Raw genomic sequence first — 19,803 nt, forward strand, 5'->3', positions numbered from 1 at the left:
GTGCAATATGGCCTGAGGATAGAGAAAATACATAATGTCATATAGCCTGCAATGGCAATAGAAAAGTGATATTTGGAATTCTTCACTGTATTTAAAGTTGTGTAATGACAAAATATAAAATTTTGGTAATATATAGTATGATATCAATTTGACATTTTAAAGGTTACAGAGAACCTGAATGTGTTTCAGTAAATGTTTAAGTTGAGTCAAGTTAATTATTTATGGTAGAGAGAGAGAGACGTGCTCATTAAATTACTGCAGCAAGATTATGTGAAGAGATATGGAGTTCAGACTCAGATGTGAGTTATAGTCGTTGAAGCAGGTGGCGCAGAGACCATGTGTGTTATTATTTTTGAGTTGTGTAATTATGACTGTCTACGCAAAAAAAAGACGTGCTGTTGTTTATTTTTACAATATAACATTAAATATTCTATAATTAAATGTAACATAACATAACTTGGAGTCCAGTGTCTTGCCCAATGACATTTTGACAGATACTCAGGTTGAGATGGGGGGATTAAACTGACAACCTTCGGACTGGATGATGACCAACTCTGCCAAATTCTCCCCAATGTGTCTTTCAGATAACGGGACAGGGCAGGGAGCTGTCATCTTTTCATTTGTTTCTGTGTGAAAGTAAAATTATATGAATCCATCTATATCTCAATATGATTACAAACCAAATACAATTGCATGAATTTTAACAGAAATGTTATTATTATGGATATTGTATTTACAACTCGGATTATAGGTTTTATTAAACACTTACCCAGATGAGTTTTGAACCAAAAAATATTTGAGTAAATCTCAACTTAAACTGCATGGCATCATGTTTACACTCACTTATTTACATTGCACAGCTAACAATATTTTTAACTACGTGGGTTTGTTGCCATGGTAACCTGTAATCTTGTGATACATGTTTTAGTCGGAAACCAGAAGCTCTGAACACGCTCACCTGCTAGATTTTTTTTGTGTGGCTGTGATCAAATTTCAGTACTACAATCTAACTACAATAGCTGAAACTTACACAACAGACCAGTGTACATTCAGCATGTTTAACCTAACCTGGCTGTAATTTATTAACTAGTTATGAGCACAAGCAAATTGAGCTTGTTGCAAAGGCAGCTGGCTAGGAGACAGTGAAATGTGAAGTACCTGGAATGACACAGGAACCCCATAATATCGGGAAAAAAAGACGTATAAAGTGTCCTCTTCCTCCTCCTCCGAGACCTGCTCCTTAATCCTCCAACTGAGATTATCTGGATAGAAACTGGGTCCATATGGACAGCTCTGTGGCTGTGAGGTGTCCATTTAATTTGCCAGTATAAAGACGCAGGCTGTCAGATGAGAAGACATGAAGAAACACCAATGTAATCCAGCATGGAAAATAAGTATGTTTTGCCACAAATGCATTCAATGTTTTGGCATATACGTGAGATTATAAAATGCCCATTCTGATCGAAAGCAGGGAATAACGTTGATGAGATGACAAAACATGACACTAACCTAAATTAAATATCCCAACAGTTAATCATTCTTTTATGTATTCATCTATGTGCAGTGGAAACATGTAAAAGAAAGAACGGATTTTTCTCTGGTGTAGTGTCTTCTATTGAAATACATCTTATCCTTGCTCATTTTAATGTTTATGTTGAACAATCAAATGAAACGATTTAAACTGTAAATTAAATTGAACCCTATGAGTCTTTAATAACACTGACTTATTTTTATCTATCGTTAAAAAAAATCTTTAAATCATTTTAGTTGCAGCTTTAGTAATAAGTAATAACTTACATGTTGATGTATATAATGTATTTCATGGTTCAGTCAGGACATGTTACGTGTTGTATTGTATAATAATGATGGCCAGCATAGTGTGCACAGTGTGCAAAGAGGTGAAATTGCGCACATGTTTTCAATTTATTTCTCAAACCAACGGAAAAAAAGTTACGTGTGTTACCCATCTCTCCCTCTCCCCCCTCCTCTCTCTCTCGACTCTATTACATAACCGGTTGCGTAAAGGCGCAGCTCCGTGCTGTGCGCGTCTTTATGACCCGTCGAGAAGACGCACATTGAGGGAGCAGGAGCTCGTCCATCCTTCGCCATGTCGCCCGTGCAGACCAGCAGCGCAGGTAAGCTTCCCCGCATCACACGTTTCCTATGAAGTCACTTCACCTGCTCGTCGCTTCACTGCAGCGACACGCGGTCGCACGTGAACTGGAAACGCGCCTGGAACGCACGCGTCTGCTTCAGATCATATTTGCATAGGAGCAAAAACAACAGTGTGAGACGTTTCCATGCAGTCTATATGTGTTGTGAAGAGTATTTTTCCCCCTCCCAGTTTTCTGTAGGATTAACAGTAGGGGAGTGGGAGATCATGATAAAGCTGCGTGTTTCAGGACAAAATGTTCTTTCATTAAAACCCTTGTCAGGTTTCAATTACAGCAACCACACGCTTCTCAAGCACAGACCAGATTGCAAGTTGTACTTGCCAAATCATGAAGTGACAACAGGTTGGAGTTCCTGGATCAAATATTGCTGAGCTGCAGGCAGGATTGCCTTAATATCAAGTTTATAAAGCTGCCAATACTCGTGTGATTTTTTTTTTTTATTAATTGTTTACCTCATATGTGTTTTGTCAAAGACATACTGGGATCCGATCCGATAATGCTCGTTCTTTTTTCTTTTTCTTTTTTTTACTTATTTTTGTTTAAAGAGGCGCAATATGTGTTATAGCGACCATTTTAATATGTCCTCCTGCAGTGTGGTGTTTTTGGCTCCCCCTCTGCCAGTGATGGAAATAACAAAAATACTGAGTGGAGCGTTGAAGGACCTACTTTATACTCCACATAATCAAACCTGTTTAGGTGGTGGAGCCTCAACAATTAATGAGCCCAAAGCTGACCATCATGATTTCACGCCCTCCGTTTTTTTTTAAAGCCATCTGGCAATACCAAATCATAATATAACTTCAAGAAACAACCTCGGTTTATTCTCACATGAGAGTGGAGCTGGCTGTTCTCAATTATTCAAGTCACAAGTTTGTGTTGACACTGGGGAGGAACTGTGCCCAAGCGGTCGTCCAGCAGGTTTATGTCAAAGGAACAACTTGAAGGAAGTCCGCCTGTCAAAAATGTGTCATTGCTACACCGAGCTGCAGGTTTACACTTGTGTAAATACAGAACAGGACGTGTATTTTTACATCGTGTGGCATGCTGCGCTTGTTTTTCAGCATGAGCGCCACTGACATAGCTCACAGTTTTAAGCAAGATTTTGTGTCTTAGGTTTTTAGCAGTGAGGAGCTTCAGTCATATCAAAAAGATGTCGCATTTTAATAAGATGTATAAAAAGTTGCCTGTTTCAGCTCGAAAAGGCATAATTTGATTCTGTGGCTTGTTTCAGTGTGTCAGTTTGACCCAGTAGCAGCATGTGAAATAGGTGGAATGTCACTAATGTCAAGGCGGAGGAGGGAGTGACAGATGATAATCCTATTCACAGCCAAACTTGAACACAAGAGAAAAAGTGAGATTTTGTTTTGATAATGTATGATGAGAGGAAAAAATTATCTATTTCCAATGTCACTTAATACATTTGATGTTTAACCAAAGCTTATGTTAGAACTACTAAAGATAAAGTCGTTTTTTTTTAAAGATAATATCTCAATTCCAGTGGAAAAACAGGATGCGGCACATTCAGTACCAGGTTAGGCTGATGTTGGGTGTAACAGCTGAATACCTGAGTGGAATTACACATTTTTCCTTCAGGGTTCAGTGGATCATGCAAACTGAACCTCAAAGCAAACAGCACTGCACTTTGTCGCAACATTACAGTCAACAAGCCCTGGGCTTTACGACACCACTCAGAATGACTTTTGTCAGATTATTGTCAAAGCAACACAAATCGAGCATACGATACAATCAATCTGTGTTTTTCCTGTAGATATGCCCAATGGTAAGACAAAAGAGCCCATCAGCATGGTACAGACGGGGCTAGAGACGATCGCTCCCCTGGTACGTTCCGTAGAGGAGAGCCCTGAACCCATCCCGACCACGGTGCAAGGTACAATTCCCTCCTGGATCAATGGCAACCTTCTCCGCAATGGCCCCGGAAAGTTCGAGTTTGGAAACACACAGTGAGTTGGGAGCACTGCAACACAGCGCTGCACAGCGGCCAAACCTCGAATACACACCACCATGAGACTTTTAACACGAGTTGATTTTCACTGCAGCTACAACCACTGGTTTGACGGGATGGCCATGCTGCACCAGTTCAGGATCGAAGACGGCCAAGTGACTTACAGGAGCCGCTTCCTACAAAGCGACGCGTACAAGACGAACAGCGACAAGGATCGCATCGTCATGTCTGAGTTTGGTACCCTGGCCATGCCCGACCCCTGCAAGAACTTCTTCCAGAGGTTCCTCTCTCGCTTTGAGATGATGCGTAAGTCTACATTACGTGAAGTGGAAATGAATAGGCTGATAGCGTCGGGAGAAGGGTCACACCGAGTCCTCCGTTTGATTTCAAAGTCTGTGAGGTCTCAGTGACAGACTTTGTAATGACGTCCGACCATCCTTGTTCTTTTGCGCGGGAGAAGAGAGCCAAGATAGCTGAGGAGAAATTCCAGATCAGATGAAATATGATGATGTTTGGACAAGTTTTCTTTTGCTTGTTCTGTGCTGGAGCCTCTCATGAGCTCTGCATATATCAATGGTTTGTGTTACATAACAGTGAGGTACACCGGGGAGGCGAGGAGGGAGCAGAAAAATGTTCACGACCCCACTGGAGTATTTAAAGCAACTACAAGCTGTAAATCATGTAGCAGAAGGTTTGTTTTAAAAGGAGAAAAGCTTTGTGCAGGGATTCAAAAAGCCAGTCCCGTGATTGTTGTTTCTTTGTCCCTCCTTTGTTGCAGAACCCACCGACAATGCAAGTGTGAGCTTTGTGAAATACAAAGGCGACTACTACGTCAGCACGGAGACAAATTTCATACACAGAGTGAATCCAGAGAGCCTCGAAACGCTGGAAAAGGTGCAGCCACAACGTACTGCATGTTACAGCCAGTATTATGGTATGCGAGTCTTTTAAACACACTCATCCTTCACATCCCCCGCTATCTTATGCAGGTGGACTGGAGCAAATTCATTGCTGTAAATGGAGCCACTGCTCACCCACACTATGACCCCGACGGCACCACCTTCAACATGGGAAACTCCTATGGAAGCAAAGGTTTGCCCCCGCCCCTTCCACAATAAAGGTTGTTTTTTTTTAATATATTTTGTTTTTACGTAGAGGTAGTGTTGTGCACATTACTAAATATTACCACCTTAACATGGTTAAATTCTCCTTTCATTGTCACATTTCTGCGACACACTAGCTGAGCGGTCAGCACTGTGTGGGTCAGTGTAATGACTGATTCACTCACGTGATATTATGGTCTATTTCAATAGGTTACTGTTATCCTAACTGCAAGTAAATCAGTGCACCTGCTCAGGTGAGTTCTATTAAAATTTAAGAAATGTTGCTCGACCTTCAGGGAGAGCAACTGGGGTTTTATTGTCTTGCTAAAGAGCACTTTCATACATAAGCAAGGTGTGTTTTTTTTTTAATTAAAACTGTGAATGACTGAAATATTTCTAATTTTGAATGCAAAATGTCTTTGAGGTACCAGGATAGTTGTTTTGTCTCATCCCGATTGGTCGTAGTTGAATTAATTTAACTTTCAACTAAAATACTACACAGGTAACTTCAAGGTTGCCTGAAGTGCAAAATTCACTAAAGAGCCTTTTTAAAATGGCTGTGGTGTTAAAGTGGTTTCTTTATATGGCATTATGCATGGTAGAGGTGCAACTAAGACTTTTTAAAAGTTCAATGATGTTTATTGACTGATCAAGCAGTTGTTTCCATCAAATCTACAGTTTTGATCCAGAGTTTAGTTGGGGTTTGGTTTTTTTTTCTCCCTTGAGGCATCAGATGTCTCTCTGGCGTGTGATAATGGTAATCAAGCTAAATGTATTTCAAAATTCTCCCAAGTGTCTCTTATCCTCGGAGCCCGAGGCTGTTCATTCAGGCCCGACACTTTTGCAGCTGTTCCTTCCCAAATTTCAGGATTTTTTTTTTCAGGTGGACATTTTAACGAAATTTACCCCGGGCTTATGAATTTAAATTTTGCATACTTCATTGGGTGCCTTGCTGGTTTGGGTTTCTTTTTTGTTATCTTTTTTTTTAAATGTATCTTGACAATAAAATCTAAATTATTGTTATTGAACATCTGCTGTTGCTTGTTCTTATCTCACCTCAGAGCAGATGTCTGTAAATTTTCTGACATCATTATAACGGGGTTTTTTTTCTTTCCAGGAGCTCTGTACAACATCATCAGTGTACCTCCAGAGAAGACAGATGGCAAAGAAACCCTGCAAGGAGCCAAAATCCTCTGTTCTATTGCGCCTGCAAACAAGTCCCATCCCTCCTACTACCACAGCTTTGGTAAGCCAGCGCTCTAATGGGTATCACTCATTAGTGCTGTCTGTTTCTTCCATTTACCTCAATAATATCCTTTTCATGCTTCCAGCTATGTCTGAAAACTACGTGGTGTTCATCGAGCAGCCAATTAAGATGGACCTGCTGAAGATAGTCACCTGCAAGCTGAGGGGCAAGGCTCTGAGCGAAGGCATCTACTGGGATCCCAAGCAAGAAACCGTCTTCCATCTCGTTGACAAGCACTCGGGCAAGGTGAGATGAGGCCGCGTTCAGCGAGGAAACCGGATGGGAATTCTTCACAGGGCTTTTTTTTTTTTTGCTGTTGATCTCATCCCGTGTGTTCTGCTCTGCAGGTCAGCTCTGTGAAGTACCACACCAAAGCCATCTCCACCTTCCATCAGATCAATGCCTTTGAGGAGGGCGGCTTCTTGATGCTCGACATGTGCTGCGCGGACGACGGCCAAGCCATCAACAACTACCTCATTCAGAACCTGCGGAAATCAGGGGACGCGCTGGACGCGGTCAGTACACCAGTGTGTGTGCACAAAAACGTCACGTTACTCACCATTCAACCCTTTTTTTTTTTTTTCCTGTTTGTTCATGGTTTTCAATTTAAAAGATAACAAAGCAATACTTCACTCCTCCCCCTTTAAGGTGTACAACACCTTGTCCAGAGCTTACCCTCGTCGATTCGTTCTGCCGCTAGAAGTGACCAATGAAACCCCGACTGGCCAGAACCTGAATACTCGATCCTCCAGTGAAGCAACCTGTGTCAAGATCGGCAACGAAAAGGTGAGTTAATGCTGATGTTCATGTCCTGTTGCCACTGGCGTACTTCTCACAACACTTACAAAAATTCCAAAATCAAAGCGCCCACATGCACATAGTCCCGGCCGTCCAAGACAACTCAGCTCAATGACTTTTTAGTAATTTTATGTGTATCATGTACAGTAAAGACATCTTGATAATGGCAAGTATTTTCATCTTGGGAAAAGGGAGATTAGAGCACTCACTCATTGTGCGCTTTTTAACAATTCTGCAGTAATAGAATCAAAGTACTTATACCGGTACTGATCTCAAAGAGAGTACAAACAGTGAACGATTAAAGCTCCAGTACTTACATTTATATTAGCTCATATTAAGCTATACAAAGAAATAATAATGTAATTGTTTTCATGACAATTATAAGATATAATGTATACATAAAGATTTGTACAACAGTTTTCAGTCCTTCATTAATCATCAGATGTCACAATTTTCACACATTTATGCTATTTTAATGTGTAACAAGATACAATATTAAATAGAAACTTGTTATTGAAAAGTTACAACCTGTGATAGAAAAACAAGTATTAAATAGCCTCACCACATAAATAAAACAATATTTTGTTATTATTAAAACTGGGTTTACAGTTTTTAATCAGTGTGCTTGTTAACTGGGACTTTTGTTGTTGAGAAGATTCAGTTCATGACCTGTGAGCTCAGTTAAACTGACATGAACGACCAACAGAAGTCATGCAGGGATAATGGCAACAATCATCCGCCGATCCGCTCTTTGTCAACAGGTATTCTGCCAGCATGAAGATCTCCATGGAGACGACCTCCACCAGTACGGAGGTCTGGAGTTCCCGCAGATCAACTACGACCGGGTCAATGCTCGGCCGTATCGTTATTTCTACGGCTGCGGCTTCAGACATCTGGTGGGAGACTCTCTGCTCAAGATGGACCTCAAGGACAAGACACTTAAGGTGTGTGTACATGCTGAATCAGCACATTCACCTTCTATTCATAAGGGTAGCAGGGTAGACTGAAATCTAATGACAACTTTAAATATGTTGGTTGAAAAGTATCTGATACAGTTTGATATAGAGCAGAACATCTCAAATGTTTTATAGCATGTACAACCTGATAACGTGTGAAGTTTAATGCCAAATATGAAGAATATTGATTGGTATCACAGCAACAGAGTACAAATCATCATTTTATACACTATTTGTAGTGTAACAGTTCAATGATGAAGGAAAAACAAACATTAATTCTATGTTACTGATATATGTACCGCGTAAAATATAGAACACGCTTTGTTAACTGGATTTTGAAGGTATCATGCATCTGCAGACGGGAGGGTGAAAACCAAAGAATTACCCAAAGTGGAATTTAATGTTTCTTAAAACTGCTGCTCCTGTTGTCTGAGCCAATATGCCATGACGATTAATGATTTGAAGACAATATCTTCTGCTCGTCACATGAGAGATGAAACACTCAGCAGCCACTTGTGATACATGAAACCCACAGGTCTGGTACCAGAAGGGTTTCTACCCCTCGGAGCCGGTGTTTGTGCCGTCGCCCGACGCCGAGGAGGAGGACGACGGCGTCATCCTCTCCGTGGTTCTCACCCCTTCACAGGTAAGGCTCTGAGTGATTTACTGAGAACTGGACATGAAACATGAAGAGAACTGACAGGTTTTATTTCAGTTTGGAACTAGATCTGTGATTACATCGTAGAAGAAGTAACATAGTACAAATACTCACATTACTGTGATTAAATTAGCATTTCACTCATACTTAAATCTGCTTCTTCCAATATAGTCTTTTTACAAATCAAATGATCATAATGCAGTGTTCATCTGAGGTGCATCAAACTCGAATATTACGATACAGATAATCTGCGACTGTTAAAAAGTAACTCGCGCTTTATATACTTCATATACTCATACTTTGTACCTTTACCTGATCATTAAAAAAAACAGGAATGTCACTAGAAATTATGTATTATTCAAGCAATGTAATCAAAGTGGCACTGGAGTATAATTTCTCACTGCTTTCCACCTGTGCACATGGTCCATATTAAAAAAATATCTGTGAAACAATCAAACTGTCCATCAGCAACTGTGTGACTGGTTGGGTTTGTAATCAGTGGTTTAGGTTACCCTGACTTGTTGTTCCTGCCAGGAAGCAGACGGACGTATCAACACGTTGAGTTAATTTTCTCTGGCGAGAGTGTTATCAACTGGACTCATAATGAAGCATAAATATTCATGAGGGTGAAGAGCAGACTCATACATATTCATTGAGGAATTCACACAAAGTGACAGTTTGAAAATTACAAATGGAAAACTTCTAAAGCGCAGCAGCATAATAGCAGGAAATGTATTTTCTCCTCACATTAGTCGTGCCAGAATTGTGAAATTGGAGCAGACACAAGAGGCACTTTGGAATTATAAGTAATTTATTAAGTGGACTTTAAAAGTGAATCTTCTGTCAGATTTTTCCAAGCAAGGTATTTCTTTTTAAAATTGCAAACAATCACAGGCGCTGTGCCAGTTTAAATCATAACAATACTTTATATTAGGTTGAATCTGGATGTTTACCATAACTTAAAGATTTAAAGTGGTAAAAGGGGTCAACCACTGTACTGTGTTGTGGCAGCTTAAAAAAAAGATATTTAACTACAGATCTTTTTTGCATGTCAGCAAATCAGTGTGATCCAAAACTAGAGATCAAGTGAAATAGGAAAATAGACTTCTCTACAAAATTATTAATTTGACAGCTGCAACAGTTTCTGACGATATGAAGACATAAGATATTTCAAATTTGAAGCAACTCTAGCTAGTATAATAAGCTTGATGACTTGAATTGCCTCTGGAAAAGCCATTAGCAATAATATCTTTCCAAAAAAAACAAGAAAAAATGACATTTAACCACAAATTATGCGACGCTCATGTGGAGATGTTTGGTTTCCCTCTGTAAAAGTGCCATTAGAGGACTGTGTCATGTTTGGCACTCTAGAAATACAACTGGAAATGACATGAAAACCATGTGTGATTATCACAGGGTGTGGCCAGAGGACCCATGTGCATATCACATTCAACTCATCTTTAATCATCTTGTTGTGAAGTTCAGAAAAAAAATCAGTGTGATCCAAAACGGAAGGCACAACAGGAAGTCCCAAACGGGACTGAACAAGGAGTTTAAGATGAGGGTCAAGGACTGCATTTCTGATTTTCACATTTTAAAAATGAAGAAAACAAAACAAATGATCAACCCTGATATATTAGTCCTAACACTTTGCAGTCAGATCCGTGCTGAAGTGTGGCAAAGGTTGTTTGTCAGAAGCAGATCAATACAGGTTACTGTTACAGACCTGACCTTGAGCACATGAGCTCTGTGGTTTTCCATTGTTAACTCCTCCAAATCCTTCTCTGCAGGATAAAGCCACATTCCTCCTGGTCCTGGATGCCAGGACCTTTGAAGAGCTGGGAAGAGCCAACGTGCCTGTTAACATGGCTTACGGCTTCCATGGTACCTTTAGTGCCTCTGCATGAGCCTGACTCTGTCATTCCCAATGTATTTCTGATACTCAGCATAATATATGAAGAAAGCTACACTCAGTGTTAAGCCTATAACCACTATATTCCTGATGGTACTCGTTTGCTGCTGTGTTACATGGGATGGATACCTTGTTCTGGTACTGACTGACTCGTGATATTGTTTTTTCTGAAATTATTTCACCAAGCCTTGTTAATGACACATGCTGTTATTTCTCTAAATACTCCTATTGTTATGCATGACTGTGAAACTGACACTATACTGTACTGATAGAGCTGCCAGCATGTGTCCACACATGGGTTTACATATTGTGGGCATCAAACAGGTAGCAGAGTGCTCCAGCGTACAACAAATTCACTTTTTTTTTTAACCATTTTGTAATCCTTATTTTATGCCTTAAATGTCTTCTTTTTTACAAATCATGAATGACTTTTATATACTCTACCAATAATTTTTCAATAAATGTTTATATTTGTGAATATTAAAGTGTGTCCGTTGTCTGTTGTTATACAGGTGCACACAAATTTAAAAGAAAAACTTCAGGCATTTTTGAGTTTCAGTTTTGATTCTTATGGCTTTCCACTTTAAAAAAAAAAAAAAAAAAAACCCATTAAAAGTATCTGATCTTGTTATATACTATGATATATTGTGCAATACATTTAAAATATATCTAACTCACTGTTTATTCATATTATGGTGGAATAACATGTCATTTGTAATGTGAGCTCAAACTGTATAAGATGGCTGGAATAATCTATCACTTTATTACAATTTGGTTTTGGTGCAGTGAAAATGGACTTAAAGTCTTGTATGGAGAAATATTTTCTTCATTTTGTCAAAGTACATTATTTCAGATGTGAGAATTTGCCACAATCTATTGTATTTTCTGTTTAGGCTTTACAATCTTCATATGAACTGCAATCCATTAAGAAAAATGTCACTTAAAAAAAAAAGTTTTGTCATTATCACTATTATTCACCTTGGAACAGGGCCAGCAACAGAATGATAATAATATGTGCGTGTTACCATTTCATTCAATAATCAACTGAACATGTGGTGAAGTTTTGCGTCTGCTGAATCCTCCACACCCTCCACTAGAGGTCAGCCGTTCACCGCCTTCAATGTGCTCTGAGTCTGCAGACCCTCACTCTCACCCTGGTGAGGATTGGTATTCGGTTAAAAATGGGGGAAAAAAATTTAACTGAGGTGTGTGTGTGTGTCTCCAGTTGCAGCCCAATGTTTTCTGCTGTGTGATTGTGAATATTAACGGATCCACTTTCTGGCTCTTACAACTGTTCCAACAAAAGAGTGCAGCAACGTCTCTGAAGGAGGCGGGCCCAGCACGGCCATACAGGCTCTATAACAGGGATCAAACCTGTGACCCTCTGACAATGGGACAATCTGTAACCGCCGGCCCACCCTGTACTTCAAAAAGACACTGCAAACACTGGAGGAGGCTGGCATTGAACCTCAGATGGAGAATTTCCAAATCTGTGACCTTAACAACTGCATTTACAGGACACTTCAGACAAAAGTGCCTTAACTGGTTAAGAAAAAAAAAAAAGAGAATAGATCTTGGTTGAAATAAACCAGGAGAGATCTGACGCAGATTAAAATCAAAACAATGGATTAAAGTGGAGGACTAACTGCAGCTTGCTGTTTCACTTTTTAGGCTGCGTGTGTGGTCAAGAGAACAGATGCACATTTCCATAGAGTGAACAGAACAGAGAGAGAGAGAGAAAAAAAAAGAAACTTTCTCTGTGTGCTCCTCACAGCTGGTTAAAGCAACAAGAAACAAACTGGTGTAAAGAAACAAAACCTCCAAATGTAACAGCTTTGTTGTTTTTCTAGTTGTTCAGTTGTTTATGTTTCAGGGTTGTTTTAGGAGTACTGAACATCAATTATTGATGGCAACAGTATATTGTGTTCCAACAACATTTTAATCTTTGTTTTAGAAAAAGATTTGAGCAAAAGCAAAGTATTTCTCATTTTCAAGATCGATATGCAGCATTCACACAACAGGAATAGGATACAGTTGTAAAGTTTTATTTATACATACAAGAACTAATACAGATACTGTCCCTCCCCCTCAAACAAAGAAAACTCAACTAAATACAGAATATTTGCCACGTAAAATAACATTGTGTTGTGATTTAAGAAAGATAAATCAGCCTAAGTTATTCTCTTGACATAGGATATTATATTATGATGCACACAAGCAACTGTGATCATCATGAGAGCCACAAAAATATAATCCTCACAACCAGACATCCAAATTGTGACCAAGCGTATAAACCACAAGGATTTATGAGAATTATGGTAACTGGTTGGATGAAAAGAAATGCGCTTATAAATTAAGGCTTAAGATTTTTGTTTTTAGTTTGGCTTCCAGGTTGCAAAGAATAGAGGACGTATGAATCCCACGGGTCGCTTTCTGGTGTTGGATTTGCTAAATCAACATGGAATGATTAACTAAGTTGATAAGCTGCTTTACCAGAGGTGGTGGTGGTGGTCGTCATCATCATCATCAACAGTTGGATCAGACTGGAAAGTCAGTTTGGTCTACAAAGTTTATAAATTCAATGTGTTCATAAATAAATCAAACTATACTGTAGAGTCAGAGGTAATGAGCAAGAAGAGACAAAACCAATCAGAATAATTAGTGATAAATCAGAGGGTATTTTTTTTTCTTCTTTTCTATTGATCTGCTTCACTTACAACGGCTCATTGAACAGGAATCCAGCAGCTGCCTAATGTGATTTATCCTGCGATGAAATGTGCTGACAGACGTCTTCCCGGAAGCAAATCTCAGAGCAAACAGACCCCTGTCATTAAAAACACTCCTGATTATTCAATTCACACAAGATAAACCTTTAAAAGGGGATTTTTTGGGGGGTGGGTGGGGGGGTTCTTACTGAGGCGGTAGCAAAAAGTAACAATCATTTTTAAATGATTGTTGCTTTTCTTTTTATCGCAGATGCCGACTGTTTCAATAAGTATTATTTTACTGAGCACAGTCTGAGGTCAAGAACTGAGATTTTCTTTTTTCCCCCAACAGAGGAGTACTTTGAGATCAGCTGTGTGGCATAAGAAGAATATATTTTTAGCTTGATGGTGTTATTAATAACTCTAATAGCTGCTGCCTTTTTGTGTGAATTCAGAAAAATGTTTGAAGGCAGGCACAACAGAGGACTTTGCGATGCAGTCACATCCCGAGGCAAACTGCACTATAAAGTAACTCATTTACTGCAGGCCGTACAATATAACTGTGTCTGCAAGGAACCGGCAGTACAATTAATTACAGTAGAGTCACTACGAGAAGCTAAATACTTTTTTCCCCAGTCTGGCTTCGGATTCTTAAAAGGTCTGTTCAGCTCCGGTGAAGAGTGAAGGAACCATTTTACAATAATAAAGACTGAACTGCAGTCCAGTCGATACGGTCATCACGCATGCAGGACTCACGTTTCCCTTCGCCAAAGAATCCTCCTCCATTACCTGCAGTGACTGACTGACACAACATCGCAATGTAATCATGATCTCCGCTCTCAAAAAAACTTCAGCCCTGCTCTGTACCTGATGGCTGCGGGTCCACTAACGTCTTGTTTTTGTTTTAGCTATCGGCTCTGTTCATTCCTCAACAGCTTAGTCTTAAACCTTTTAGTGTTGAGTACTCAGATGGATAACAGCTGCACTTGGAAGGATCTGTCATGAAACTGAGACAGTGAGAATGAAGTTGCAAACAATGACCTGACATATGTTCAAAATGTGGGGCCGTGAGCGACGCACACGGCACATGTAAGCCGACTGATGCACTGTAATGTCTCATTTAAATCATTTCAGGTTGCAATGTTTAACCCTTTAAATGGCATCCATAAAAAAACAACCCATGGAAATCGATCTATTAAAGACTTTAAACTGTGAATAAACTTATTTTCACTATCTGTATATCTCAAAGATCCATAAACTGAACAAAATGACACTTGATTCATTATTTCTACCATAGAAACGGGTTAAACCTTTCATTGGGCTTCTGTGAAATAATGGCAACACACTATTGAGCACTACTAGCATACTATATCTCATACGATATGCAAAAAAAGAAGAAAAAAAACATACAGTATCCTAAAAGTGTTCAGTGCATGTAAAGGCACTGACATGTCTCCAACTTTTCATCGTTTAATGTATCAAGCAACTTCACTGACTCGTGGGAAGTCACATTTTACCAAAGACAAAGGGATCAAACATAACAGCAGCACTTTTCTCAATATTTTCTTTCTCCAATTAATTTGGAAGAAACTGAAAAACGTGACCAAAGTGCGAGGATGAGCCTCCGCCCTAACAAGGTGTTAACGACATGGTGCGTCCTCAACTCTCTTCCTGCAGTTGCTTTGTTTCATACAAAGAAGCATTTAGTTTTTTTGTTTGTTTGTTTGTTTTTTTTTCATACATTATTATGTTGTCATTAAAGGCTGGGAAAAGGTGCTGCTCCTCCTGTAGCTCTCTGGTGACCCTTGGGGCGGCGGTTTGCCCTACACTTTGAAAACCACTGAGGGATGAGCAGTACAGATGATTTTGACCACTTGTCTGAATCCAATGAGAAACAATGAGATAATAAATATTGGACAATTATAAAGTCATTTCATACATTGTCTGACTGTGCTGGTGTTACTCGGAATGGAGTTCAGCTCAGCTTGACAGAAAGTAAAGGTAAAGGGGTGCTATAAAAAAAAAATCCATCCATCCATCCAATAACACACAAACAGACACAGACACACACACTACAGATATAAATTCAAAGGGGCGGAGAAACTTTTCCAGTAAATGCAGGTTGCAGGTGGAGGAAGATGAAGGAGGGCGAGTGTGTGAGGCAGCGGTCTGATCAGGGGGAAGTGGAAAAATCACCTGTGAGGCCACAACACAGCAGAGCCCAAAGTGTGCGCACGCCGGGATCCACACAGAAAAGACATCCACAAAGCGAGTTTGGACCACACACCATGCCGAAACAAAGTTTTGTCAAGTTCGGATGAAGCACTACAACTCAGTAAGTGAGTCCGCTTGGTGTAGTCGGACGAATTGAAACACGTGAAACAAAGCTCCTTTTTCGATTTTTGTGTGTCTCATTAAGCAAAAGAGACACAAACTGTGGACGGCAGGTTATCCTCATTGGCTACCTTGTTTTCCTCTGTGATGATTCAATTTAGCTGCTTCTTTTTCAGGATCTTGGACTCATTCATGTTCCCAGTTCACTGCATTCAAGGTGTATTACTGTAAGTTTGAAGCGTGATTAAAAAGAATATGTTCAAGCCAAATTACCATGTAAATAGGATTACTTTGATGGCAGGAGTCCAGACTCCTGTCACATACATGTAATGATACTCAGCATTGGGGGTATTGGAGGTAGAGTGGACATTTGTACTGAACCTCAACTACTGTAACCTATTACAATTAAAAGTACTCAATCCAAAAATATTTAAGATACCTCACATTACTTAAAAAAAAAAAAAAAAAACAGGTTTAAGAATTTGTTCCTTTTTGAACCATTAGATGTTTTGCTGCATTGCCAATAGCAGGCATTTGATTAAATCTACTTACATGAAATTTAGTTAAAGGATGGTTTAAACAGTGAAGTTCAGCTGTAGATATAAAGCAGGAATCAAATATTCTAAAAGAATAAATGTATTAGCTGAAAATATGCCAGTCAAAATAGTGTAATGTGAAAATAAATTACATGGTATAATTTGTACTTAAGTGTGAGTAAAATTACCCCCAAAATACCAAAAATTACTATTTAATTACGGTAATGTGAGTATTTGTTATTCAATTCTTCCACAGCAGAGTAAGTGGGTGAATACCTGCCTGAAGGTGAGAGCAAATTGGTTCATTTCTTCCCTTCTAAACTCCTGTTCTGCTTTTAGATGATAGAATCAGCATTCAGTCTTTAAAAAGACAAAAAAAAGAAAAACACCTGAAAGTTTTGACTTACTGACCCTGATGGAGAAAACAGAAATGAAAGCTTTGTGTCTGTCAGGCAACTTTTCTTGAAGAAGAGATAAAAAAAAATCTAAGAAATAAATAATATATATATTTTTTTTAATCCCTGACTGATTTGTATTGAGAGCTGCGTCATGTTAACAACTATTCAGCGGTGTTGTGAATCTCCGGCACATGCCCTCTTTCAAGAAACATCACAGCACTAAAAACAGAGTTAAGTTTTTCTCTTCTGTTTCTGTTTCGTGCGCTGCATTCTCCTGATAATCACGTACATGTGAGGAATCTTTGTCCTATTCCCTTTCAGCTCTTGTGCATTTCCAGTTGGTTCATTCCTATGATGAACGTGCCGCATGTGTGTGTGTGTGTGTACGGCGGCGTTTTGACCTCGCGGTGCAGTGCATGATAGTGTCGACATGCCATGCACCCCGTGGCTCCTGCGTCTTATGGCGCCACACACACACACACACACACACACACACACACACACACACACACACACACACACACACACACACACACACACACACACACACACACACACACACACACAAGGGCAGCACGCATCCACACACTAAATCCCTGCTGCAGTCTCTGCAATACATCCAGTCTGATTCACGTTAACCCATAAAACATGTCTGACATATTAATCAGGTCTGCATGTGGGGGTAGCTCCACCATGGCGCTGCTGTACAGGGGGAGGGCTCTCATTGGGCCATCTTACGCCTCTGAGCGGCCAATAAGAGGAGGCCGAATCGCTCCTCTCCTAGCAACAAGACTCCTTTCCTCTGCGTGGTGCAATCAGCAAACTGACACCCCTAATTTTACAATACGAATAATTGCAACTTTACAGCTTTTGCAGCAGACGTCGGGAAACACAAGTTTGTCCTTTTCCACATCGGGTGGAACCTCTTTGTTTCCTCTCCCTCGCTCCCTCCTCTCCCTCTCCATCTTGGCTGCAGCTCTGTCTCCCAGTGCATTCAGGCAGCTCCTGTCTCACAATCTTAAAGGAACAGCTCTGCATATTTAAGTTTTTTTCTTTTTCTTTTTTTCTTTCCAGTGCAGGGGCATTGTGGGTAATGGTCTGTACTTGTTGACCTCACAATGCTGAATGGCGGGGCCTCTCTCAGGAGGGAAAAGGAATACCTTGGCACAGAGCTATCATTTCCCCGAGACACTACCAGCCAACCTCGCTGCTATGAGCTCCTCTCAGTGTGCAGATGTTGGAGCTCAGACTGTTTAACCCTTTCAGCGTAAATACACAGAGAGGAGAAGGCGGAGATTAAATACTCTTCAACAATGGACATCTCGCAAGCGATAGATAACAGACAACACTTGGGAAATGGATCAAATAGAAGACAATGTAGTGAGATTAAAGCCGTGCCGCGATCTATGGTGATTTGACTTTACTCCCGGCCAGCACCTGTTGCCAGGCTACAATGCTGCACGTGTACATGGCTGTCCGACCCCTGACCCGCGGTGCATTCCTGTCCTTGCCCCTCTGGGAGTTGTGGAGAGCAGAGCACATGTTACATGTCTGCACAGCAGTCTCAGATGACCAGAAATGCATCTTAGAGCTATTGTGCAGCTCCGAGCTGATTCAGGTGTTTGCTTTGCAAAAAAAAGAAGAAGAAGAAAAACCCACAATATTTCACATTTCTGTTCATGTAGTGTGCAAAGCAGACTGTCCGGGTCTCTCATTCTTAACATATTTAAATTAGAGGAGGACGAAATGGAGTTGGAAAGACAAATGCCTGGACTCGAGTACAGTCTCGAGTACAGTCATGGCTGTGTGAAATTTGACATGAAGCGATCGTAGACCAGTTTGACCTTACACTTGCCGGGCTTTTCAAATTTAGCAAACCAATATCTCGTGGTCATTATAGGTCAATTGGGGTGGGATGCAGAAAGCGTCTGGCAGGTTAAGAAGTAGATAATTAACTACCCATGTGACCTCCTGTCCTTTTCAGCATCTTCCGTCGAGCCTCTGAATTGTTTAACAGCAGGAACAAAATCCCCCACAAAGCTCATTTAGCCCAGTTTCAATGAAGATGGACAAGGAGAAAGCGCTGGCTCTTTGAAGTATTCTCCCTCCGTCCTCCTCCGGCCCCATCTCCTGCCTGGCGGATCAAACCGTTACAGTAGGAGCAGCTCGAACACGGGGCCACAGTTCAACCTGAGGTGACCCTTGCTCTCATCAGACCCGCCCTCCTCTGGAGGAATGCTGCAGATGGGAGTTTTTAATATTCCCCGACACTGTGTGCCCTCAAATTTGGCGGTGCGGCGTTAACACAAGCTGACACCACAGATTAGCCACAGACATCAGGAATGCTGCGGCCTTTTTGTGCCACGTGGACTCCGGCCAAAAGAGCCTTCGCTTGCAGCGTCCAGAGGAACCTGTGAAAAACAGGCCGGTGACAGGAAGACTCCTGGATGTGGCCGTCTCCCTGCGATGGACGCGGGGGGCAGCGTCACTCAGGGCTGGAGGGTGATAAACTACTTTGGACACACATTTTTTTTTCCTCCCTTTTGCAACACTTTATATTTTAACACAAATATGCACTGTGTCTCTTTCATCTAGTTAAGTTGAACTTATTTAGGTCTGTATTGGAGAGGATTTTGTCTTAATTCTACTTAATTCCAACAACAACACATATAAAGTCAAGTCCTCAGTTCAGAATTATAAAAATCAATAATTCAACAAGATGATAAAACACACTCGCCACCGGATAGATGAATGACACAGTCACATATGGAATGACTAAATTAAAGAAGAGACAACTGAAGATAACAGACAATTAAGCAGATTTAACTTTTGAAAGCAGATCAACTTTCTGACAGCTAGAACTTATTGTCGGTGTCCATGAGCTTTATAAGGTTGCGCTCTCGCTCTCTCTCTCTCTCTCTCTCTCTCTCCTTATTAGGAGCTGATGTTTTTCATTTTTTAAACACTGTTTGTTGCTTTGCCAAGTTGTCACCAGTTCATTAACCGTTTTCTTTCACGAA

At 40.4% G+C, this 19,803-nt stretch overlaps 1 protein-coding gene across 1 annotated transcript; it reads left to right on the forward strand.

Annotated features, from left to right (window-relative positions):
• The first annotated feature begins 2,001 nt into the window (after positions 1-2,001).
• Positions 2,002-11,295, forward strand: LOC308139391 (carotenoid-cleaving dioxygenase, mitochondrial-like). Its single transcript, XM_080508832.1, has 12 exons — positions 2,002-2,135; positions 3,943-4,135; positions 4,232-4,443; positions 4,916-5,031; positions 5,127-5,229; positions 6,358-6,486; positions 6,572-6,732; positions 6,834-7,001; positions 7,135-7,272; positions 8,046-8,228; positions 8,776-8,886; positions 10,689-11,295. Exons 1-12 carry the CDS (start codon positions 2,108-2,110, stop codon positions 10,803-10,805), a joined length of 1,659 nt encoding a protein of 552 aa, XP_080364958.1. The 5' UTR covers positions 2,002-2,107; the 3' UTR covers positions 10,806-11,295.
• The last annotated feature ends 8,508 nt before the right edge of the window (positions 11,296-19,803 follow it).

The sequence above is a fragment of the Blennius ocellaris genome, assembly GCF_963422515.1.
Source record: "Blennius ocellaris genome assembly, chromosome: 14".
Lineage (NCBI taxonomy): Eukaryota > Metazoa > Chordata > Actinopteri > Blenniiformes > Blenniidae > Blennius > Blennius ocellaris.

What these genes read in the sequence shown, in the direction of transcription:
- LOC308139391 (XM_080508832.1), top strand. Translation starts at nt 2,108, where the DNA reads ATGTCGCCCGTGCAGACCAGCAGCGCAG. An exon ending in CTCTCGCTTTGAGATGATGC is followed by an intron (nt 4,444 to 4,915) that starts GTAAGTCTACAT and finishes CCTTTGTTGCAG; the next exon opens with AACCCACCGACAATGCAAGT. An exon ending in TCAAGGACAAGACACTTAAG is followed by an intron (nt 8,229 to 8,775) that starts GTGTGTGTACAT and finishes TGAAACCCACAG; the next exon opens with GTCTGGTACCAGAAGGGTTT.